Raw genomic sequence first — 23,906 nt, 5'->3', positions numbered from 1 at the left:
GTGAAAATTAGTCGCTCGATCGTGTCTGACTCTTTGCGACCCTGCGCGTAGCCCCGCTGCAGGCGCCTCTGTCCATAGGATTTTCCAGGCAAGAATAATAGAGTCAGTAGCCATTTCCTTCTCCAGGGGATCTTCCCGACCCAGGGATCAAACCCGGGTCTCCTGCATTGCAGGCAGATTCGGGAAACCCTTCCACCCCATAGTCAGCCTGGAGCCTCACTGGAACCTGGCAAAGGGGCACGGCCCTCAGCTTGCAGAGGGGAAGACTGAGGCTGGGCCTTTTTTTAACCCAAGTCACTTGTCCTGTCTCTCTCACCCTCCCTGGGCTCTCCCAGTGGCCCCCTCTGTCTCATGCAAACAGCAGATGCCAAAGGAATCCAAGAATAAAGTCCTTTATTGTCTTCCGAGCTGTGGTGATAGGGCTGGGGACTCCAGGAGACTCAGGTGGAACTTCCCTGGACCCGGTTGTAGAGGAAGATGGCGCCTTTGGCTGAGGGGCAGAGCTCAGCCCACATCTCAGTCTCCTGCAACCTTTGCATACTCTGTGGGGAGAGACAGTGAGACCCAGACATCTCAGCGTCAGGTTTCTTGTGGGAGCTGTGCCCACAGTTCCTGAGCCTCAGAACCTCATGTTAAGGGGGCTGAGCAGGTCCCTGGCACTCTCCCTTGAGCTGAAGGCAACCCCGTGAGGACTTGTGGCTCTGGAGAGAAACTCTGAGATCTGGGAGCCCCGTCCGACCCAGGCCTGGGAGACAGACGTGCATCACCAGGCCTCTGCAAGCCCCAACCCAGCTGCTTATCCAAATGACACACTTTGCCACCTCGAACCTGTTTCTCCACAAAGATGATTCCTGTGGATTCGTGGGCCTCAGGTCCCCCACTCATGTAGTGTCTCCTCACCTGCTCAGAAGTCAGGCTGCACCTGGACAGGATGTGAGAGTGGCCTGGTGAGTGCTTAGCCCCTGGAGGGGCCCTGTGGAGCACCAGCTCCCTCAGCCATGCCCCTCAACCACCCACCTACTCCAGGACCCAGGATTCTGTCCCCCAGAGATCACTCACTGGACGTAGAACTCAGCACTGGCACGGCCGGCACTGGTCTCATTGCAGGCGATGCCCAACAGCAGTGGCTGACTCAGGGTGAGTGGCGGCACATTCACCTGGGGCCAGGGGTACCACCTGTCAGTGCCCAATTCCCACGTCCCTGCCCCCTCAATGAAGAATAGCATGTTACCCTAGTACAGCGTTTTACAGTTTGTAGTTCAAGTGCACAGAGTCACAGAAAGTCAGATCTTGGGCACGTTCATTTCATGTGGGAAAACTAGAACTGGAGAGATGGAACAGTTTGCCCTGAGTCACCCAAGGGAAGTTGATTTAGTAACTGGGACTCCTCTTTACCCCTCTTTTCAACAAACCTGGTGGGGAAGTAGGCAAGACATTTATCATTATCCCCACTGTAGGGAGGAAAACCCTGAGGCACACAGAGGCAAGGGTTAGAATTCCACTTCAAGTGTGCCTAGCTGCAAAGCCAAGCTCTTTGCTCAATGATGGATGCCTAGGACTTCCCTGACAGTCCAGCAGTTACGAGGAGTCCCGTACTCTCACTGCCAAAGCCCTGGGTTCAATCCCTGGTCAGGAAACTAAGATCCCACAAGCCATGTGCCAGTCTGGACCTGTGGAATTCTGGCTTGTTCTACCTCCTCCCTCCTTGCCCACTACTCTGTTCTGCCTGCCCCTCACTCACCTCATCACAGATCTCCTGGAGGACACTGGAGAAGAGCTCGTGCACCACCAGCTCCCCAGGGAGGTCCTTGTGCAGGGGGCTGTCACCTGGGCACAGGGCCTGTGAGAGGTCAAGCTCAGTCTCTGCTCCCCTCTTTCTGCCCTACTTCCCCCCCACACGCACTGGCCCTGAAGGCCACTTCCTCTGACCCCAGCCCTCTTTTTCCAGATGGGCAACTACTGGTTCAGCTAGGTTCTCCATCCCCACCCCCACCCCCAGTTCCCTAGCTTCCCATGGGTCTGGGACAGGATTCAGCGGAGAGGCTGAGAGGCTACCCCTAAGAAGAGACTTTGGAGAAGCACCAGGCCAACTCCCCTTTTAAGAGATGAGGAAGACAAAGCTGAGCTTTGTGGGTCTTTGTGCCTCTGTGCCCAGCCTGGCATCTCACCTGAGGCTCAGGATGCCCACCGGGCACGTCCACCAGCCCAGGTGCCTCAGCCACCTGGCCAGAGCGGCGCAGGAAGACAAGGAAGTTGTCAGCAGTGGCCAGTGCAGCGCCCACGCCCAGGGGATCTGCCAGATAGGCTTGCTTGTCACCCCAGTTGGTGGCCCCCTGCTGTCGCAGCCAGGCAGCTGAGCTGGCCCAGTTGGTCCCCAGGAAGTCTTGATAGGAAGTAAGGCCCAGGCGCAGGAGCAGCTGTGGCCCTGGCGAGCCAGTGGGCGCCAGTGTGGCGGAGTGCAGGCGGAACTTGGGGGCATTAAAGAGCCAGGGCTGGGCCTGAAGCCGGCTCTCCCAGATGGCGATGATGGCCTTGTCCCCTCCTGGCAGTGGGCGACGATCATAGGCTGGGCTCAGCTCTGCCCGAACCTGCTTCTCAGGCAGCCCCCCGGGGGGGCACTGCAGCAGCAGGGACACCTCAGGGTCCATGGCCTGGAGAGGGCAGTTCTGGGGACGACACAGCCAAGCCTGTCATCTCGGGGGACCCACAGCCTCCCTTGGGCGCGGCAGCTGGCCCCCTCTGTCACAGACTTCCTGAGGGTACCCACCCCCGCGCAGCCCTTCTACACCCCCCTGACCACTCCCTGGGCAGTAAACTGTCTTATCATCCCAGCAAGAGCTCCTAGGCTCCTGCTACCAGACATCCCTTAGACTCCCCGGCATCCCTACAACCCAGAGGTCCTGGGTCCTGTCTCCCCCCAGTGCCCCTGTCTCCGCAAACCAAAGGTCCTGGCTCCAACCCTAGACATGCCGGGACCCCTCCCACCATCCGGAAGCTCCGGCCTCCAGCCGGCACTCACCGGCCCACTCTCCCGCAGGCTCCGCCCCTTTCCTCCGAGCGGAAATGCCTGCCCCCTTCTTTCTCGGCTTCTCATTGGCCGGTCCCGGAGCTCAGGGCCCCGCCGGATCAGCTGCCCGGCACCCGGAGTCGGTGAGCCTTCCTGTCTGTCCATGCTCCGTCTGTCTGGCCGGCCCAAACAATTCCGCACTTTAGCCTGGATGGCGGCCGCGCCTCCCGAGGCGCGCCTTGCGGAGCAGACCAACGAGCCTGGGTCAGGGGGGTTCAGCTTCCCTGGGACCCGTGTGACCTTGGGCAAGTCTTGCCTGCTGTGCCTCAGTTTCCCTATCGGCTCCAGGGAGTTGGGGGTGGAAAGTGAATTTAGTGATCTGAATATCCCCCTCCCAGCTCTCAAATCCTGAGGCTCTGTGACACTGGGCAGCATGGGGAGATGGGAGGGGTCCTTAACAGTCTCCCATGTCACTGCTCCCCACAGGTCTTGGCCATGAACTCCTCTGGAGGAAGGAGGCGGGAAGCAGCTGGGCCCAAGGGTAGAAGGGCTCACAGACCCCCCCGGGACCAGGTGCTCTCCTCTCCACCCTCACCCCTGCTCCCAATGTGGGAGGGCGGGGAGGGCAGCTCTGAGCCCTGCTCCCTGGGAAATGCTGATGGCATGGGAGCAGGAGCTGCTGGGTCATACTGTTCCCAGGAGCACAGGGACTGCTGTCCCTCTGGTCTCCTTCTGCGGCAGGTCACTCAGATTTCAGGGTGAGCAGCTGGGCAGGCAGGGTCACCACTGGGACTAAGGGTCAGCTCTGGGCTCTTTCAGGACCGAGATGTCCAGCTGTCCAAGGCTCTGTCCTACGCCCTGCGCCATGGGGCCCTGAAGCTGGGCCTTCCCATGGGGTCCGGTAAGTGAGCGTCTTAGGGGCTGGGCCCAGGAGTGCTTGGAGCCCAGGGAGTAGAGTGAGCCAGTTGGTAATCGCCTTCCCCCATGGCTCCTACCACAGTCCTGTGGGGACAGCACAGAAGGTACATCCCTGCCATGTAAGGGAAGGCTGAGGCCCAGAGCCCGGGATCATGTCCAGGGCGGACTGGGAGAGGAGCCTGTGTCTGGCCAGGCCTGGTGATACCTCCAGCCCAGTGGCCCAATAAACACTTACGCCAAGATTGGGCACTAGGGGTGTTGGGGCAACTGTTGTTTATTGAGTGTCCACTCTGGGCTGGGTTCTGTCCTCAAAAGGGTCCCTTGATCTTTGTGACCCTCTGTGAGACAGGGGGTCCTGTCTCCATGAGACAGAGCCTATTTCATGTAAGGTGAGGGACTGAGGCCCAGAAAGGGGGGACTTTCTAAAGGTCACATGGGCTCTGGTCTTGCAGTCTGAGGCTCCCCCTGTGAACTCTGGCCAGGGCCAGAGCAAGGTCATTTCCTTACCACCCTGCCTTCCCACAGATGGTTTCGTGCCCCTGGACGCCCTCCTGCAGCTGCCCCAGTTCCGCAGCTTCTCAGCTGAAGATGTTCAACGCGTGGTGGACACCAATGTGAAGCAGCGCTTTGCCCTGCAGCCAGGGGACCCCAGCACCGGCCCCCTCATCCGGGCCAATCAGGGTCACTCCCTGCAGGTGGGTAATAAGGGGGCAAGTGGCAGAGCCATGTGAGACCCCTGCCTGTGAGGGGAGGGTCACTGCCGCCCTTCCCCCCGCATCCATCCCAGGTGCCTGAGTTAGAGCTGGAGCCCCTGGAGACCCCGCAGGCCCTGCCCCTGATGCTCGTCCATGGCACATTCCGGCAGCACTGGCCGTCCATCCTGCTCAAGGGCCTATCCTGCCAGGGAAGGACACACATCCACCTGGCCCCAGGACTGCCTGGGGACCCTGGTGTCATCAGTGGTCAGTGCCCCTCCCCCAAGCTACTCCTACGCAATCTGTCCTTCCAGGTCCCCCTCCGAGGGTCATAGCCTCTTGTCCAGGGCCAGTTCATACCCTGCATGCAGGAACAAATCCCCTCCCCACCCCTTGAAATGAGCCCAGGATCCCAGCCCACCCAGGTTTGATAACTACAGTCCAGACGCCCCAGGCCCCAGCTCCAATTGTCCACTCAGGTATGCGGCCAAATTGTGAAGTGGCTGTGTTCATCAATGGGCCCCTGGCCCTGGCAGGTGAGTCTGGACACAGGAGGGACCACCCCAGGCCTTCTGAGAGGGCTTGAGTCACAGGTCTGGCTCTGTCTGCAGATGGAATCCCCTTCTTTCGCTCTGCCAATGGGGTGATCCTGACTCCAGGGAATGCTGACGGTGTCCTGCCTCCCAAGTATTTCAAGGAGGCCCTGCAGCTGCGCCCTACCCGTAAGAACCACCACCCCAGCCAGCCCTGTTCTTTGTGCCTGAAGCCTGTGCCCTCTGCCCTCACCTCTTTCCCAGCTTGCAACCTCAGACTGACTTAGTTCTCCTTTCTCTAACCAACTCTCCTCTCTATCTCAGGAAAGGCCCTCTCCTTGGCTGGCAATGAAGAGACAGAGCATCAGAGAGACTCCAAGCATGGCTCCAGAGGAAGACGGATGACCCAACAATAAAATATTTATTTTTTTAAAAATGTAAAAAGGTAAAAAAGAAACTGATTTGAAACTATGAGTCATCATCCCGTGGCTGCAGCCAGTCTTCCTCGTGTGCTCAGGGACTTCAGCTGGGCCAGAGGTGTTGGTCCTGGCCACTCAGACAAGGGAAGGGCGGGTGCTGTGCAAATGAGGGCCTACCCTCCCAGAGGGATGGCAGGGTCTGACCCAGCCGGGACTCTGGTCTACACAGAGCCAGTGACAGTGAGTGAATGGATCCAGCTCGGTCGTTGCATGTCTGGACAGTGTGTGGACAGTGAGTCCCAGTGGATGTGGACTTAGGAGTGGTCATGGCAGGTGGTGAGCGGGCGGGGGCAGTGAGACAGGCTTCAGAAGGCCTCGTGGCCTCCGGTGAGCTGCAGGAAGAGGTCCTCGTCCAGCTCCTCCCCCCGGGCCCTCTCCCGCGTGGACAGGAAGATGTAGCCCCCGATGTACTCATGCACAATGCGGCAGCTGGCGGACACGCAGCTGAAAGCCACGTTGATGTGCTCGTCAAACTCGATGGCCACCTGTGGGGTGGGTGGTCAGAGGGCTGGTGCCTTGCCCCTGGCTGGGTCCAGCCCAGTCCCAGGTCCCTCCCCCACCTTCACTCCAGGCCCACCTGCCGGATGTCCCAGTTGACATTCCACTGGCGCATGTTGCTGAAGCGCCAGGTCTTAACCACGTCACCCACGGACAAGTCAATGCGGATCAGTCGGTTGTTGGCGATGCCCAGGATCTCGTCTTTCCTGCTGCCCTTGAACCTGGTGCCCAAGTGGAAAGTGTGAGGGGGGACCTCCACCCCCACTCTGCATGGCCCCGGAGCCCACCCAGAGAGCTTGGTGTGGCACTCAGGAGCAAGCTGGCAAGTTAATCCCTTAGTTTCTCTGGGTCTCAAGTTCCTCATGTGGAAAAAGGGGCTTCACTGATGTAATCCCTATGGTAGCATTTAGCAGCATCAGCCAAATAGTCCATGCCTTTCCATAGGAACATTTTTTTTTTTTTTTTAGCATCATCCTCAGCTTGTTCCTGTCTACAGGCTCGGAAAGTGGGCAGTCAAAGGGGGTGCTCCCTTCACAGCAGCCACCCAACCTTGTCCTATAGACCAGCTGCCCAAGGCCCAGGGAGAACGGTGTGTGGCAGGGCTGGGATGGGTACAGGGGGCAACCGGCTCTCTCGGCCTGATCGCTCTCTAGTGTGTGCTGCACAGGTGCAGGATGGAGGGGGTGCACACAGGCTGCCCTCAGTAAGGTCTCCCCTCCGAGGACAGGAAGGAAGGCTTCACACACTGCTCCCAGGCAGCAGGGGAGGGCTGTGCCTAATTGAGCAGGCTGGGGTGGGGCTCCTACCTGACCACAACATAGGAGATGCCGAAGTCGGGGAGGGACTGCCAGGCCTGGATGAAACGCAGCTGGGCTTCAGACAGCGAGAGCTGGGCCACGTTCTGGTGGGCTTCCAGGATCCGTGGAGTGAGCTGCAGGACCAAGCTGGTGAGGGGCTGCCAAGGTCCCTGAGACCCCCTGCCTGTCCCCATCAAGGAGACAGGATGTGGAGCCTGGGGTGGGGACAGTGCCCAGCGTGGGGCCACTGGAGTGCACCCTGTCTGCATTCAGCGGCATGAGCTGAGCCAGGCCCTGTGGAGGACGGGGCGGCTGGACTGTGACCCCTCCCAGAGGGTTACACCCAGTCCCAGGACCCGGGAGGGAGAATGAGCGAGTGAGCGCGTGCATTTCCAGGGGAAGGCTCTGTGGAGATCCAGGGGCCGAGGTTGGCCAGGTAAACCCTCTGGTCAGTCCCACCACCCACTCTCCCTGGCACCTGCTTGGCCTTGAACTTTCTCTGGAAGCGTGGGGCCACAAGGCCATAAGGGTTGAGGCCCTCGGCGGAGGCATCGGGACCCTGGGGATGGTTGCCGGAGCCCCCGCCGCCGCCACCTGCCCGCTGTAGGCTGAGGAAAGCCAGGATGGCCTGCACCTCGCTGGAGTAGCTGCTGTCCGCCATGGTGCGGCCCTTGGAGGCCAGTCGGCAGCCAGCCATCCAGCGGGCATACTGCTGCTCCTGGGGTGGGAGGGGCGGGGAGAGAGGTGAGGGCCCTGGTCTGGCCCCGCCCCTTGCCCCTGGCCTGGCCCCGCCCCGTGCCCCTGGCCTGGCCCCGCCCAGCGCCCATTTAGCTCCAGCCTCCAGGGGTCCTGGTCCCAGCCCTTCACGCACATCCTGGCACCGCAGGTAGATCTCACTCATGCCCTCAGGGGAGGGCACCAGGAGTTTGATGCAGAACTTCTGGCCTGAGACGTTGACATCAGGGACCACTTCACAGCCTGGAGGAAGAAGGGATGGGCTAGGGGGCTGGGGAGAGGAGCCAGGGTGCGAGGGCCCTGGGTGAATGCCAGCCCTGCACAGCGGCCTCGGGTCAGAGGGCATCTTCCGGCCCCTAGTTGGAGACAGGTGAGAGCATTCACCTGGCCAGTCCCAGGTGGGTCAGGTGAGGCCCCTGCACACGCCTGGCCCGGCCCTGCCCTTGTCCCGCAGACCGCCATCACTCACCCTTGAGGTTGAGCTGCTGGATGGGTTCCCCGGGGGCCTCGTCCTGGCTCTTGTAGTAGGACAGGGTGGTCTCCTTGAACACCACCCAGTGCTGGCGGTACCCCTTCAGAGTCAGTTTCCGGGGCCTGAGGGTGTGGTGGGAGGTTCAGGACAGGCCACCTCCCTCCTCCCCATCCTCTCTCCGCACTGGGCCCCCCTCCAGCAGGGCTGCCAAGGCTGGACCCAGGCTCACCGGAAGATCCGGAGATGGTCCTTGAGTTCTGGGATGGTGGTGAGGCTGTCCTGGGGAGAAGAGGAGTCAGGGCGGGCGCCCAGCCCCTGCGCTCAGCCCTGACCCCAGCCCCTAACTGGAGCCCCTCCTCACCAGCATGTCCGTGGGCGCCGACCCCTCCAGCTTCACCTCCAGGTTGCTCAGGGCTGCATCCAGGTCGTCCAGCCCTGAATCTGTGCCCGCTGGTTCGTCCACCTCCCCGCTCTGGGACAGCTTGTTGATGTGGTACTGGAGGGGGCACGTGGCCAGGGATGGCTGAGCCAGCAGCCCATTTGCCCAACAGGGCTTCCCCGGATACAGAGTTTCCCCTGGAAGACCCTGCCCTGGGCCTGGCCTGCACCCAGCCCCCAGGGGCCCCCGGCCTGCCCAGCACCTGTAGGGCTGCAAACACCATCATCTCCTCCTCGGTGCAGTCAATCTCTTCCAGCAGCAGGTCCCACCGAGCCTGCTCATACAACTGGGTCAGCCGCACTGGGTCTGTCTGGAGGGAGGGGGAGGCTGGGTTGGTTGGGTGACATCTGTCCTGAGCACCCCATGCACCCAGGTCCCCGCAAGCCTCTGGCCTCAGCCCGGCCTGTGCTGTGCAAGCTCATGGAGTGGTTCCACATGGGCAGCAGACCCCAACCGCAGCCTGCCAACCCCATCTGCCCAGGCAGGCGGCGGTTTCTTCCCTCTAAACCTTTCTGTGCAGATATCGACTATTTGTCTACTGTGTGCCCTGTGTGAAAGAACAAGGCGGGGGCTGAGTAGATCTCTCAATAAATAAGTGATTCAAAGCGATTAAGGAAGTAACTTCCAAAGCAGGGGCTCACTTGTGGGGCTTAGGCAAGAAGCCCACGAGTTTGATGGTGATGAGAAAGAATGGAACTAGGGTGTTGGGGGTGGGGAGGGCTGCTACTCCCCAGATGGAAGCATTCCGGGAAGGCTTCCTTGGGGAGGTGGCTTGCTGTGCTGACACCTGGGAATGACAAGGAGTAACTGATGAGAAGAGTGGTAGGAAGAACATTCCAGAGAGAAGGAGCAGGGAGCTCAAAGGGGCAACCCCAGTTACCCATAGAAGTAAGACTAAGCCCACACTCCCTCTGAAACCCACCAACATCAATAGCAAAGCCATAACAGGGATAAAGGCAAAAGAACTAAGAAGAGAGAGGGGACTAAAGCAGGTTGAGAGATACTAACAAAATTTTGGAAGATGAAAAGCAGAAACATGGACAGGGACTGAGTTGCAGGGAAGAAGAGCTGGGTTCTCACACTCTTTTCCCTCTCTTGTTCTATGGCAAAGGCACTAATGAGTTTGGGAAAATCAGAAAGCAAACAGCAAAAAGAACTAAGATCTGAACAAAGGCATCCCAGTTCATGTCATAGACAGGCTCAGGTCTGGGAGGTGAAGGTGTTAGTCGCTCAGTGTCCTACTCTTTGCAACCCCATGGACTGTAGCCCGCCAGACGCCTCTGTCCATGGAATTCTCCAGGCAAGAATACTGGAGTGGGTTGCCACACCCTTCTCCAGGGGATCTTCCCAACCCAAGGATTGAACCCTCATCTCCTACATTGCAGGTGGATTCTTTACTGTCTGAGCCACCAGGGAAGCCTTTCTGCGAGGCGAGGGTGGGCTCAAATGAAGACCATAGAAAGTCTGTAAATGGAACAGTCCCTCCCTACTCCCTGCAGCCGAGTGACTCCCTGCTCCCAGCTGGCACCTGGTAGAAACCAGAGATTTACTCTCAAGATGCTGAGCCAGTGCATCTGGCACTCCCGGCACAGCTGGGTGGGAGTACGTTGTACTGAAAACAGCTGAATGAGGAGAAAGTTGGCATTTTGAAAGATGAGACACCCTCAGCCCTTCTCCATTTGCCATCAAAGACATTGGCAATGAGCTTTCTATTCCCCAGTCAGGAGATCAGAGCTTTCACTGCTGGGAAGCCAAAAAGAAACCCCCTACAATGAGGGGCATTCCTGCCCCATATTCCCCAGGAGACCCTCCCAAATGCCAAGCCCTGTTTATCCACTCGGGTTTCTAACTGGCTTCTTAGAGCCTTACTAAGTATGAAAGGGCAGGCAGGGATTATCCACATTTAACAAAAACTGCTGGCATGAACTACAGTCAGGGGGAAAAAGAACTTGGAGGAAATAAAGACAATGTAGAGAGCAGAAAAAAACTTCAAACACTAGGTGAAATCCTTACAGAGACAAAATTCTGCACTCATAAAACAAGAACAGGAAGCTATTTTGAAAAGGAATGTAATCATAAAGTTATAGTAATTAAGACAACATGGTAGTGACAGAGACAAATTGATCAATGGAATCAAAGAGAGTTAGAGAGAGGGACTCCGCTGGTGGTCCAGTGGCTGAAACCCTGTGCTCCCAGTGCTGGGGGCCCAGGTTCCATCCCTGGTCAGGAGCTAGATCCCACATGCTGCAACTAAGAGTTAACATGCTGCAAATAAAGATCTCGCATGATGCAGTGAAGATCAAAGGTCCTGCATGCTGCAAACTAAGACCTGGCACTCCCAAATAATTTTTAAAAAATATTTAAAAAGAGAGTCAGAGACAGACTCATGTATGTTCACCTTGGGACAAGGGAAATCTTGCCATCACTGGGGAAAGGATGTTCTTTTCAATAAATGGACCTGGGTCAATTGGATACCCATATGGTAAAAAAAAAAAAAATTTTTTTTTAATGAAAAAAAATGTTAAAGTATTTGTATCTCTGCCTCTTACCACATACAAATATCAATTCCAGTTGAGTTGCAGATCTGAATATCAAAGTGAAAACAGTAAAACATTTAGAGAAAAATAGGACTACATCTGTGCAATTTTAGAATAAAAGATTTCTTAAACAGGATGCAAAATATATTAATCATAAAACAAAACTATGACTCAGATTATATTAAAATTAGGAGTGCGTGTTCCTCAAAATAAACTACTAAGAGAATGAAAAGGCAAAGTATTCTGTGCTTTGTGAAAATATATTCACAATATATTTATCTGTCAAAGTACTCTGCACAGAATATATGAAGAACTCCTACAAAGCTATACGAAAAAGATAAGTACCTCAGTGTAGAAACTGGTAAAACATTGGACAGAAACTTCACAAAAGAGGATATCCAAAGGGCTAACAGTCATGTGAAAAAGTTCTCAACTTGATTAGTCATCAGGGAAATGTACATTAAAGCCACACAGAAAAGCAAATCAGTGGTTGCCTGGGTGTGGAAGAAGGAATGACTGCAAATGGGCACTAGAGAACTTTCTGGGGTGATGGAAATGTTCTAAAATTGGACTGTGGTGATGGCGGCATAGCTGTATCTTACTAAAAATAAACTGCTTACAGTGGGTGGTTTTTATGGTATAGAAGTTATATCTCAGTAAAACTGCTCGAATAAACAAACAAAATACCATATGAGATACTATTACACACCCACCTGAAGAGCTAAGATGGGAAAGGCAGGAAATATCAGGTACTGGTGAATTTGTGGAACGGTTGAAACTCTCATCACTGCTGGTGTACGGGGCTGTAGTTATCTACTACAGCTAAACCAGTGCCTGCCCCATAACCCCTGGTGGCTCAGATGGTAAAGAATCTGCCTGCAATGCAGGGGACCCAGGTTCACTCCCTGGGTTGGGAAGATCCCCTGGAGAAGGAAATGGCTACCCTCTCCAGTATTCTTACCTGGAGAATCCCATGAACATAGGAGCCTGGTGGGCTACAGTTCATGGTGTCACAAAGAATAGGACACACTTTCACTTTTCAAACTAGTGCGTGCCCTACAACCCAGCAATTCCACCTCTTGGTGTATACCTTACAGATAATATGGTATATGTTCACCAAAAGACATATGCTGGAATGTTCATAGTGTTTCTATTCATAATAGCCCAATCTAAACATTGTACAATGCCCATCAACAATAGAATGGAGGACTTGCCTGGTGTACTGGATAAGAGACCTCCTGCCAATGCAGGGGACACGAATTCAATCCCCGGTCTGGGAAGATTTCATATGTCATGGAGCAACTAAACTCATGCACCGCAACTACTGAGCCCACGCTCTAGAGCCCACAAGCCTGCACACGGCCGTGAAGAGCCGGTGCAGCCAAAAATTAGTAATAACAAAACAATAGAATGGAGAATTAAAATCAATTGTGGTATATTGACAGCCTGAAATAGTACACACCAATGAGAAATATGCTACCCTATATGCAACATGGATGAATCATACAAGCATAATGCTGAGTGAAAAAAAATAGACACAAAAGAGTATATAGAATGTGTGATTTCCTTTATGTAAATTTCAAATATGGGCAAAACTAATCTATGGTGTTAGCAGTAACAGTAATGGTTCCCCCGCGGGAGATACTGCTTGGCTTCTGAATGCTGGTAGAGTTCTATTGCTTGATGTGTTGGTGACATTTGTGAGTATTTCTAAATGTATATTACACTAAAAAATAAAATAAAAAACACTAAAAAGGGACAGTCAGAAAATAAGAGCTCTTACAATTTAAAAAGACAGTTGCAGAAATTATAAAGTCAATAGATCATTTGGAAGATCAGTCAAGAAACTTTCCAGAAAGTAGAACAAAAAGACAAAAAACATGAAAAAGGAAAGAAAAGATAAATATCCAACTTTTTATTGTAAAAATAAATCCAGGAGGTGTAATATCTACCAAGTTCCAGGAGGAAAAAAAAAAAAAAAACAACAGAAAAATGGAAGGCAGTAAATTATTAAAGAGATTGTATAGACCATATTTCCAGAACTCAAGGACCCAGGCTTCTGGTCTGAAAGGGCTCAGCAAGTGTGTGGGACAATCAAAGAAGAAAGACTCATATGAGGACATACTATTGAGAGATTTTTTTAAACATCAAGAGATAAGGAAAAGATTCTTCTGTGTTTTGTTTTGGCTGTGCCGTGTGGCTTGCAAGATCTCAGTTTCCTGATGTGGAATTGAACCCAGGTTATAGCAGTGAAATTGCTGAATCCCAACCACTAGACCACCAGGCAACTCCCAAGAAGATTCTTAAGTTTCTGGGGCTCTCCTACTCCTCCAAGAAAAATTGAAAGGGTCACATATGGAAGGGTTGAAAACTAAATGGAGTTAGATTCTTCAACAGAAACACTAGAAACTCGAGGACAATGGGAGGTTGTTTCAAAATTTGGCAGGAAAATGTTTCAAACCAAGAATTATGCAAACTTTCATGTGAGGGCAGACCAGTGACCTTTTCAAACACACAGGATTTCAAACCACTTAGGGAAAGCTATTACCATTTTGCCATTTTAGGGGAAGTCATTGAAATATATGCTCCATTGAAATGAGGGAGTCAGGAATCAAGAAGTCAACTATAGGAATTACCAGGAAATAGTGAAGGGAAGTTCAAGGACAACAGTCAGTGGGTCTAGATTGCCACCATTCCACGGTTCTTACCAAGATATAACACTGATTGATATCCTAAAGTAAACAATCATTTTGAAAAGGGCATTGTGCTTCAGCTGCAGTGTTGGAGGGACTGGGTTATGGAACATTCCCACCTCATCACTCTGAAGAGCTCCCACGGCAGGCCACAGATTCACGGAGAGTGTCCAGAGAGCCTTTTGGCGTCTCACTTCTAATTGTGTACAGATAGGCAATTAACAGATGGTAAAGAATCTGCCTGCAATGCGGGAAACCTGGGTTGGGAAGATCCTCTGGAGGAGGGCATGGAAACCCACTCCAGTATTCTTGCCTGGAGAATCTCCACAGACAGAGGATCCTGGTGACAGTCTATGGGGTTGCAAAAAGTCGGACACGACTGAGCAACTAAGCACAGCACAGACAATTAACAGAAAATAAATAAACCAAGAAAGGAAGTATAGTCACTCTGTGGCTTAGCTCAGAACACTATTTATATGTGTTACTATTTACAACCGCGCTCATGTTGTTTTAACCAAAAACTACAACACAGCTCAGTTGGGAAGATGCAAAAGAGGTGTATGTTGTAGGGGAAGGAGGGAGGAAATAAGACAGGTAAATTTTCATCTTTCGTACAAAGTGAATAGATAATGCATGGAGTGAAAAAAAAATCAAGGGAATAGACATATCTAAGCTTGTCATATAGAGGTAAACACTAGAATAAAAAGCTAAAGACTTAAAACCTACAGTCTCTAGGGATCAGAAATCTGGGATAAGGAGGGGTAGAAAGGAAGTGTTTTTCTGTTGTTGTTATCACTATTGGGATATTCAACTCCTTAAGCTCTTACTTCGATTAAAAATAAAATTTAAGGGATTTTCCTGGTGGTACAGTGGTTAAGACTGCTTCCACTGCACAGGGCACAGATTTGATCCCTGCTCAGGGAGCGAAGATCCCCCATACCACAGGTGCAGCAAAAAAAACCATTTAATTTACAAAACAAAAAAACAAGAAAACCAAATGAATTTTAGATAGTGGAGAACACCACCCTGAACAGCAACCACTAATCGCTATGAAACAAGTGAATGAATGGTGAGATTTCCCCAGCTTGCTGCCTGGAGCAAGTGTGAATGCTGCAGGCAAGAGGAGGACCCCAAATGGAGCCCAGCATATTCCCTAAGGTGAGAGGTGAGCAGGTGCAGCTGAGAATTTGGCGAGTCCAAGGCAGCTAGAATTCACAGCGCAGAGTGCTGCAGAGCAGAGAACTGCACAAAGAGAAAGTTCTGCATGGAATCTGCAGAGGGCCCCTTTCGAGTCTTTAGCTGATTAATGAGCGTACATGTGTGTGTAAGGAAACAAGCCAAGGCTGATGGAAGAAAACACTGAAAGACACACGTGCACATTTGCCAGAGCTCACACCAGGGTGGGAAGACTTCATATTCCCAACAGAGATTAGAGAAACCTCATCATATGTATATAACATCAGAAGACTCAGGAGGCTCTTGCCTCAGTAATAGGGTAAACTTTTGTCCGGTCTAATTAATAACTGCCTTTGCCTTTGTGCATGCTCAGTTGTGTCCAACTCTTTGTGACCCCATGGACTACAGTCCACCAGGTTCCCCTGCCCATGGAATTTTCCAGGCAAGAATACTAGAGTGGGTTGCCATTTCCTACTCCAGGGGATCTTCCTGACCCAGGGTTTGAACCTACATCTCGCGCGTCTCCTACATTGGGAGGCAGATTCTTTACCAACTGGCCACCTGGGAAGTCCCAATTAATTATCATAAATTATAATTATTAATGTTCAAGGCAAACCTTAGAAGGATCAAACTGTTTCCAAGTGTCTTTTTTTTTTTTTCAAGTGTCTTAACTGTATCCTCAAATAAGATTTTAAAGTATTTTAAAAATCCAGCAAGTAAGAGTATAAGATTTGTAGTGTCTGGTATCAAATTAAAAATTATCAGGCATGAAAAGAAGCAGAAAAATACAACTCATAATTAGGAGATAGTCAATAGAAGTAGATCCAGAAATGACACAGATAATAGAATTAGTAGACAAAAACACCAAAAAGTTTTAATTTTTTTGGCCTTGCTGCATGCACGATCTTACTTCCCCACCCCTGGATGGTTTAGTCTTAACCACTGGACTGCTAGGAAAGTTCCTAAAATGTTATTTTAAATATATGTTGTATGTTCAAGAAGATAGAGGAAAGCATGAGCACGTTAAGGAGAGATGGAAAATGTTAAAAAGGTCAAAACTGAACTTGTAGGCAGGGTATTAATGGCAGATTAGACAAGCGAGAAGAAAAGATTCGTAAACTTGAAGATAGAGCAATAGGATTATCCAAAATGAAACATAGGAAAATAAGACTGGGGGAAAGAAAAAACTGAACAGAACATCTGTGAACTGTGGGACGATTTTCAGTGTTTAATAGTCACGTCATCAGACTCCCATAAAACGGAGGAGCAGAAAAGATACATGAAGAAACAAAGGTCAAAGATTTTCCAAATTTGATGAAAACTACGAACTCGGATTCCAGAGGCTCAGTGGACCCCAAGCATGAGAAACCTGAAGCAAACCAAGGCGCATGATAGTCAAATTGTTTAAAGCCAGTGGTAAAGAGAAAACCATAAAAGCAGTCAGAAAAAGACACATCACCTACAAAGGAGCGAGCCGCAAGACTGTGGGGCAGTATTTTTAAGGGAAAAAAAAAAACATTGACCGAGAACGCTGCATCAAAGAACAGTATTTTTCAAAATCAAAGGCAAAATAATGACTTACAGAGACGAACAAAGACTGAAAGAATCCATCACCAGTAGATCAGCTTGAAAAGAAATGTTAAAGGAAGTCCTTCAGGCAGACAGAAAATGATACCAGCTGGAAATCCAAATCTACACACTGGGATAAAGAGCGTAGGAAATGGAGTGTGTGTAGGCAGAGAGAAAAGACTGCTTTTTATATTTAAAAAATGGATCTGCGGGACAATTGACTGAGGGAAGTGTCTTGTGTCTTGACTGTATCAGGTCAAGGTCCTGATCGTGATACTGGCTGGGGGTACCCAGTTCCAGGTGTCTGGGATCTCATGTATTAGTTCTTATAACTGTCCGTGAGTCTACACTTACCTCAAAACCAAAAGTTTAATAAAAAAAAATGGACTGGTTATTAAAGTTTAAATAATTACAATGGGACTTCCCTGGTGGCGCAGTGGATAAGAATCTGCTTGTTGATGCTGGAGACATGGGTTCGATCCCTGGTCCAGAAAGATTCTACATGGTGCAACTAAGCTTGAACACCACAACTACTGAGCCTGCACTCTAGAGCCTGGGAGCCACAAGAGGAGTGTAAGTGCAGGGTCTTTGCCATGAGTCCGTGGTAGGAGGAAGCGCTGGGCAGACAGGGAATCAAGAGTTTTGTTTCAAACAGAAAGTTGAGATGCCTGTTAGGTGCTAGAGCAGAGATGGCCGGTTGGACATGAGAGTCTAGGGCTTGGACATGAGAGTTTAGAGCTCAAGGAGGAAGGTCTGGGCTGGAGGTGGTAAAACTGAGAGCTTTAAGAGCCCAGAGATGATCTTTAAACCCAGGAGGCTGGAGCTTCCTGGGAGAGAGGGTGGAGAGAGGAGGCTGGAGAGGGAGCCCTGGAGCCCGCAACTCCCAGAGGCTGTTGGAGACGGAAGGGCAGAGAGGGGCAGGGCAGCTGCAGACTCCTGAGCAGCACGTGGGGATCCTAAGCAGTCAAGTAAGAAGTGGACTGGGGCACTTCCCTGGCGGTCCAGTGTTTAAGACTCCATGCTTCCACTGCAGGGGCCACAAGTTCCATCGGGGAACTAAGATCCCGCATGCCCTCCGTGCGGTACAGCCCAAAACAAAACAGCATGGAGGGCTTGGTCACCTCAACAGCATGGGGAAGGAAGACTCCAGGATGGAGTTGGCTGAGGAGAGAGAGGGCATCAAGGAGTACCCACTGGAAAGGCTTCTGGGGAGCAAAGACACTGCACCCCAGGGTTCTGTGGACAACAATGTTTACAAGCTTGGCAAGGAAGTAGGGACAGAGAAGCGGGGCTTTTGAGCCTGGATTCATGGAGCCTGTTTGTTGCCATGCCGAAGGCAGGCAGGGAGGGAGCTGTACACACAGGCGTCTGCCTGCAAAGCTTCACCCCTCACCTGCCCTGGTTCCTGCCGGTCCCAGTGCCGCTGCCTCCAGAAAGCCTTCCCTGAGCCCAGGTGTCCCAGGCGTCTTTCACCTGAGCAGGCTTCCCAGCACCTACCACGGTCTACACTGAGCTGCCTCTCCCTGACAACCCTTGAGGAACAGGCCTTGGCATCCATGGGGGCCCAGCACCATGTTGGTGGAGCTAACCAACGGGGTTGTGGACTGACAAACGGACAGCTGGGCAGACTCCCACAAGTGTCTAACCTTCGCGGAGCCCAGAGCTCCGACGTGAGGTCCCCCGTGTCCCACTGACCCAGCCTCCCTTCTCCCTGACCCGGCCCACCTTGGGATCCAGGTCGAAGAAGCTGTAGTACTTGAAGCGCAGCCAGAGCGTGTCCCCGGCCTTGATGCCCTGCTGCATGAGGCACCGCGACGAATCCAGCCACCTGGACCAGAGCACGGGCAGGGGGTCAGGGCCGAGTCAGGGGCAGCGGGGCGGTGGAGAGGGCCGGGCTGGCTCGGGGGCAAGCACACACATACAGGAAGAGACCGAGCAGGCCATGGGGCAGGGGGTGGGCTCTGGGAGCAGGACACATGGCATGGGGCGCCAGGGCGCCTGCAGACCTGGCAGGCCGCGCACCTGCTGTGGAGCTGGGTCTTGTCCAAGAGGGAGCTGGGCCTAGGCAGGCGCTGCAGCAGGAGGGGGTCCGGCGGGGGCTGCGGCCGGCTCAGCATGTGGTAGCAGGCCTCTGTCTGGGCGCTGTCTGAGAAGTGGGCTGGCATCCCCCGGAACGACGCGGGGGCCACGCCTGGAGTGCGGGTGGGGGTCAGCAAGGCCCGGTACCCCTCATCCACCCAGGCCTCTCCCAGGCGCCCCCCTGGTGGCATCCTCTGGGCTGCCGCAGCCTGCGCTCACCCCCAACCAGGACGACCTTGGTCAGGTCATACACCTCCTCCTCCGGCTCCTTTTCTTTCTTCTTCTTCTTCTCCTTCTCGGGAGCCCGGAGCAGAGACATCTCCTCAGGGTGCCGGATACCTGAGGGGAGCCGGGGCCTCAAGGGGAGGCCAGGGTCCTGCCCTGTGACCTCCTGCCCCACCCATGGGCAGTTTGGGGAGGGTCCCAGCCCCCCAAGCTGGAGGGGGAACAACAGCTCGGCAAAGATGATGTGGCTGGGCCTGGCAAGGGAGAGGACCTTCCCCCTGGCTGGACCCTGGCAGGGACAGCATGGGGGCCACCCGGGGACTCACTGAGGAGCCGGCAGATGGCCACCATGGCCTGGAAGAGGGGCTGGGAGAAGCTGGCGCGGAGGCGCAGGGCACGGCGGTTGGGCAGCCTCAGGATGACGGGCCGGTGCTGGGGCCCAAAGAAGAGGCGGGCGTCAGCCAGGATCCCATATTTGTCCAGCGTCCAGTGGGTCTGCAGCAGCCACTGTCTTTTCTGTTCCCACCAAATGGCGTGGTCTGACCAGTCCTGCTTGCGTTCTGCGGGGCCACAGGCAAGGGCGACCATGTCAGCCTAGGTGGGCCCTGCCCTGAGCACTGAGCACAAGCCTGGGATCCAGAGGTGCTGAACACCCCCTCCCCGGCCCAGGCCAGGAGCAGGGCCAGGCTGGGGGCCCAGGACTGAGGTCGTGGCAGGATGGCTGTTTGCTGGCTAACCTGCTTGTCCCCTGGCCTCAGCTGCCACGGAGCGGAGTCACTTCCCGGAGGAGCCCCCAGCCCAGAACCTAGTGCCCCTGCCTCTCACACTCCAGGGCACTTGGCTTCCCCATGCAGCACCTCCTGTGTCCTCTTGCAAGTCCCAACTTCATGGCTTCTCTCCGGCATTTCTGGGAGCTCGGGAGGCAGAGGCGACAGCAGGGCCTGGGGCTTATGCTGAGCACACAGCAGCAGGCGCCCCGTAAAGAGCTAGTGGTTCCTAGGTCTGTGACCTTGGCCAAGACCTGAGCCTCCCTGGGCCTCAGTTTTCTAGTTCCTGAGATGTGAGCAGCCATGGACACCGAGCGGGGCCTGCCACCCTGCGGCGAGTGGAAGGTGTCTGTGACACAGGCACGTGGCCGCGCCAGTACAGAGCGTGGGCTTTCGGTTAGAGATGCGAGCGCCTCGAGGTCTCATGCGGCCAGTGACAGAAGACGCGCACGCCCCTCTTGATCCTCCCCCCAGGAGCCTGAACTGGTGCCAGGTGAGACAAAGGAAGCGCTGTGTCCCCTAGTGTCAGAGCCCTTCCTGGGCAGTGGTCCTGTCCCCTGCCCCAATCCCACCTCCTTCCAGCCTTCTCCTGCCCAGAAACCCCCCCGCTGCGCCTTCACTGTTCCTGGTTTTGTGGCACACACTCCCGTTTCCTCGTGGTCCTCTGCCCTTGTTCTCTCTCACTGGCCCCTCTCCAGGCCAGCCCCTGCCCATCCCCATTGGTTCAGGAAGAGGACCCTCTTCTCCCTCCTTGGTCATGCCTTTTCCCAGGGTGAGGGGGAGCCGGTCTCATCTAGTCTATGGCTTCATCTTTCTGCTGTGAGCTCCAGGCCAGAAACCCACTGGCTAAGGGGCACATCCATTGGCTTCGATCATTCCAGAAACCTTTGTTCACCTGCCTATGTGGCTGGCTCTGGGACTATGAATGCAACAATCCTGAGTCCCAGCCCCCCAGGGGGTCCTCTTAACTTTGCTCTGCCTGACTCTGTGGGGGCTTCCCAGGTAGCGCTAGTGGTAAAGAATCCACCTGTAGTTCAGGAGACATAAAGAGACACAGGTTCAATCCCTGGGTCTGCCCCTGGAAAAGGAAACGGCAACCACTCCAGTATTCTTGCCTGGAGAATCTCTTGGACAATGGAACCTTGCAGGCTACAGTCCATGGGGTTGCAAAGAGTTGGACATGATTTAGTGGACAGAGGCTCCCCCTCCCCTCATCAGCTCCCCGCAGATCCTGGGGACGGGATGACAACGGCCCTCCCGCTAGGCTGCTTCCCTTTCGCCTTCAGCCGCATTTCATCCACGGCAGTCCCGCCTCCACACTCCACCTCCTGTCCATCCTTACTGCCTCCAGCCTGACCTGTTGGGAGGGGCCTGCCTTAGCCCGATAGCCTCCGCTGGGAACCCTTCCTGCTGCTCTCCACCTCCAGGATGGAATCCCAAACACCGGACAGAAGAGCAGTCTCCCAGCCTTGTTCCTTGTCACACTCCGGGAGTCCTCCCTGGCCTAGAGCCCCCAGACTTCACCCTGTTCAGAACTCGCCCCATGCCCCAGTGTCTTGCCTAGCTCCTCCCTGTTTGCAGCCCCCCTCTTGGGATTCATGGGCTTCCCTTGTGGCTCAGCTGGTAAGAATCCGCCTGCAACATGGGAGACCTGGGTTTGATCCCTGGTTTGGGACGATCCCCTGGAGAAAGGAAAGGCTTCCCACTCCAGTATTCTGGCCTGGAGAATTCCATGGACTATATATATAGTCCATGGGGTCGCAGAGTCGGACACAACTGAGCGACTTTCACTTCACTTCACTCGGGATTCATATTGTCCTGGGTTGGGTGCGACCTCCATGCTGGCTTACCCTGTGCAGCAGCCCACCCTGGCCCTGAGCCGGCCCCTAAAGGTTGGGTCTCACCTGCCCAGCTGTGCTCCAGGCCCCAGGTTGGCACTGCTGGCTTGGCTGGGCATCAGTGACTCTGATGCCCTAAGGAAAAGAGTGGGAGTTGGTGGAGTGGGGACAGTATTTGCTGGGTGGGGGACAGGAGAAGCTGGAGGAACTCGACCCTGGGGGCCCAGCAGCCTGTGGAGGAGTGGCAACCACTCCAGTATTCTTGCCCGGAGAATCCCTTGGACAGAGGAACCTGGCAGGCTACAGTCCATGGGGTTGCAAAGAGTTGGACACGACTTAGCACGCACGCAGGCCTGACTCTGGACCCAACAAGGAGCACGCAGGCTCCTTGTTGAGGCCTCTTGCTTTGCTGTGGACCGTCCCCCGGGGCCAGCTGGGCCTTCTGTTGGGGCACCTGGTCTTCACCCTCTCTGCCTTGCTCGGCCAGGCCTGCCTGAGTCTTGTCACCCAGTCTCCTGAGGGATCCTCTGCTCCCCACTTCTGCTTTCACAACCTCCTGGGTCCCTGCCTTCTGGAGGCTCCCCTCACTACCTCAGCCTTGTGGCTGGGCTGTCCGGGGGGGCCCCACGCTCTCCACAAGCCACTGACCTCCCTCTGGGCCGCACGTGGCGGGGCGGGGGCTGGACGGGCCTGAGGCAGCCCGCCCCCGCCCCACACCCGCAGGGGCCCAGGTCGTGGGCTGGATGGGCCTATCGTGGGCCTGCCTTCCGGCTCTGGCTATCAGAACCAGCCCGCCACCCTCCCAGGAAGGGGCAGCCCCCACCCCAGCAGGGAGAGGCGATGAGAAGCCCCCTGTCGCTGGCCTTGCTCCCCTCCAGGGTTGACACCACAGGAGGCTCTGCTGTAACTTCCTGTGGGGGCAGGGCCGTCCCACCCAGGCTGGGGCCTGTCACCAGCATGCTGAGGGCTTCCGCCCAGGGACAGGGCGTGGGAGCAGGTCCCCGAGTCACCAGGAGCCCCCTCTGGCCTCCCCTTGACCCCCAGAATGGACCTCAGCCTCAGCCCAGGCAAGGCCTCTCCTGACCCAGAGGACTGTGGCTGGGTCTGGTCCTTGGGGGTCTTAGCAGAACCAGCTGGCATGGAGGAAGGGCGGATGACAGTGGGAGGGAGGGGAAGTTGAGTTGGGGAAATGTCTTTTTTGGAACAAAATGATTAAGCTGGTGCCTGAGTCACTGTGACTCCATTATCGAGGGCCGCGCAGCAGAGCCGGCCCGGAAGCCCTGGGGGACCCGGTGGGCGGCGGGGGTTGTGGACACTCACTGATCTCCTCCACAATCTTCAGGAGCACCCCACCGATGTGTGATTCCCCCGTGACGCGGAGGGTGAGCGACTCGGCCTCCGGGTCCTCCTCTCCTATAAACACCCGCAGCTCCCAGGACGAGTCGATGTAGTCCCCGGTGGCTGTCTTCATGCCCGCCATGGCTCCGGCGGCGCTGAGGAGAGGGTGGGAAGGAGGCGAGTGGGCAGCTGGGAGGTGGCCTGTGGTGCCCGGGACAGGCAAGGGGCCAGAGGGCAAGCCCGCAGGCCAGAGTGCCGCGGCAGCAGCAAGACCCGGGGAGGTGGGTTGTCCCAGGTGAGAAACTCAGACTCCTCTCTCCATCACAATGGTTGAGCTTTGCAAGGGCTCCTCGAGACCACATTGCCCAGCCCTTTCCCTTTGTGCAGACAGGAAGACAAGGCCCCTAAGAGTAGGAAGGGGCTCCCCCAACACCCTCCAGCTCAGTGCCAGAGCTGGGCCCAACGTCCACTTGCTTGCCCAGCCGACAGCCCAGCCCAAGCCCGCCCTGGCAGCTGCCCACCCTAGAAATGGTGAACCCAGGTCAGAAAACAGTCCCCATCAGGCCCAAAGCTCAGCACCACCACCCCAAAGTTGCTGACGCCTCTCAAGGGCCGTGGAAAGTCTAGGTTGCCGCACGGAGAGAGGCGTTCTGGGCAGAGAGGGCTGCCAGAGGGCGAGGGCGAGGAGGGTCCTTGGGCCTCCAGCTGCCCGCTGGCTTACCTTGCCTGCGAGGGGCTGGGGCTGCAGGTGTGTGTGGGGGGTCGGCGCGTCAGCCACTCCTGGCCACGGCCCACACACCTGCAGAATGCTGCGTGCTTCCTCCCCCTCCGCTTTCTCTTTGGAGTTTCCTTCAGAGGGCAACCCTCCCTCGCTTATCACCAGCAGGGCGGGCTTGGCCCCTCCCCAGGGCGGGGGGGCGGGGGGGGGGCGCTGGGTTCAGGAAGCAACTGCCAACACAGCCCTGCCTCTGCTACCAGTAAGCACAGGAAGCAAGTGGGGCTTGTGGACCCAACACCCCACAAAGGATCCCCTCATTTGGAGGGAGGCTCAATTCAAACTAGAAAAGCCACCAGTTCGGGTTCCCTTGTAGGAAGCCATCTTCCTTCTCTG

At 54.9% G+C, this 23,906-nt stretch overlaps 3 protein-coding genes across 7 annotated transcripts; 1 reads left to right on the top strand and 2 right to left on the bottom strand.

Moving 5' to 3' along the window:
- Nucleotides 1–376: 376 nt before the first annotated feature.
- NUDT22 (nudix hydrolase 22) lies at nt 377–3,177 on the bottom strand. 3 transcript variants are annotated; one of them, XM_006050859.4, is made up of 6 exons: nt 3,020–3,177; nt 2,169–2,666; nt 1,742–1,840; nt 1,060–1,157; nt 829–922; nt 377–542 (listed from the first exon to the last, which is right to left on the bottom strand). In XM_006050859.4, the coding sequence occupies exons 1-6, from the start codon at nt 3,170–3,172 to the stop codon at nt 441–443; spliced, it is 1,044 nt and encodes a 347-aa protein (XP_006050921.2). In that variant the 5' UTR covers nt 3,173–3,177; the 3' UTR covers nt 377–440. The 3 variants fall into 3 exon arrangements, with proteins under 3 accessions (XP_006050921.2, XP_044799584.1, XP_006050924.1); XM_044943649.2 differs by having other exon boundaries at nt 2,169–2,668; nt 2,915–3,025; XM_006050862.4 differs by lacking the exon at nt 3,020–3,177 and adding an exon at nt 2,986–3,006.
- Nucleotides 3,078–5,627, top strand: TRPT1 (tRNA phosphotransferase 1). 3 transcript variants are annotated; one of them, XM_006050864.4, is made up of 8 exons: nt 3,078–3,150; nt 3,494–3,580; nt 3,827–3,908; nt 4,451–4,620; nt 4,713–4,887; nt 5,100–5,156; nt 5,232–5,342; nt 5,478–5,627. In XM_006050864.4, the coding sequence occupies exons 2-8, from the start codon at nt 3,503–3,505 to the stop codon at nt 5,567–5,569; spliced, it is 765 nt and encodes a 254-aa protein (XP_006050926.2). In that variant the 5' UTR covers nt 3,078–3,150; nt 3,494–3,502; the 3' UTR covers nt 5,570–5,627. The 3 variants fall into 3 exon arrangements, with proteins under 3 accessions (XP_006050926.2, XP_006050928.1, XP_006050929.1); XM_006050866.4 differs by having other exon boundaries at nt 3,131–3,271; XM_006050867.4 differs by lacking the exon at nt 3,494–3,580 and having other exon boundaries at nt 3,133–3,271.
- FERMT3 (FERM domain containing kindlin 3) lies at nt 5,556–23,674 on the bottom strand. Its single transcript, XM_006050868.4, has 15 exons — nt 23,517–23,674; nt 22,778–22,950; nt 19,179–19,412; nt 18,847–18,966; nt 18,571–18,739; nt 18,274–18,376; nt 8,776–8,883; nt 8,496–8,630; nt 8,364–8,413; nt 8,132–8,256; nt 7,799–7,905; nt 7,406–7,645; nt 6,937–7,061; nt 6,210–6,351; nt 5,556–6,117 (listed from the first exon to the last, which is right to left on the bottom strand). Exons 2-15 carry the CDS (start codon nt 22,935–22,937, stop codon nt 5,938–5,940), a joined length of 1,998 nt encoding a protein of 665 aa, XP_006050930.1. The 5' UTR covers nt 22,938–22,950; nt 23,517–23,674; the 3' UTR covers nt 5,556–5,937.
- Nucleotides 23,675–23,906: the final 232 nt, after the last annotated feature.

Source organism: Bubalus bubalis, chromosome 5 (assembly GCF_019923935.1).
Source record: "Bubalus bubalis isolate 160015118507 breed Murrah chromosome 5, NDDB_SH_1, whole genome shotgun sequence".
In the NCBI taxonomy this organism is placed as follows: domain Eukaryota; kingdom Metazoa; phylum Chordata; class Mammalia; order Artiodactyla; family Bovidae; genus Bubalus; species Bubalus bubalis.
Note: the sequence above shows the minus strand (reverse complement) of the source record. Positions and strands in the feature narration are given on the sequence as shown.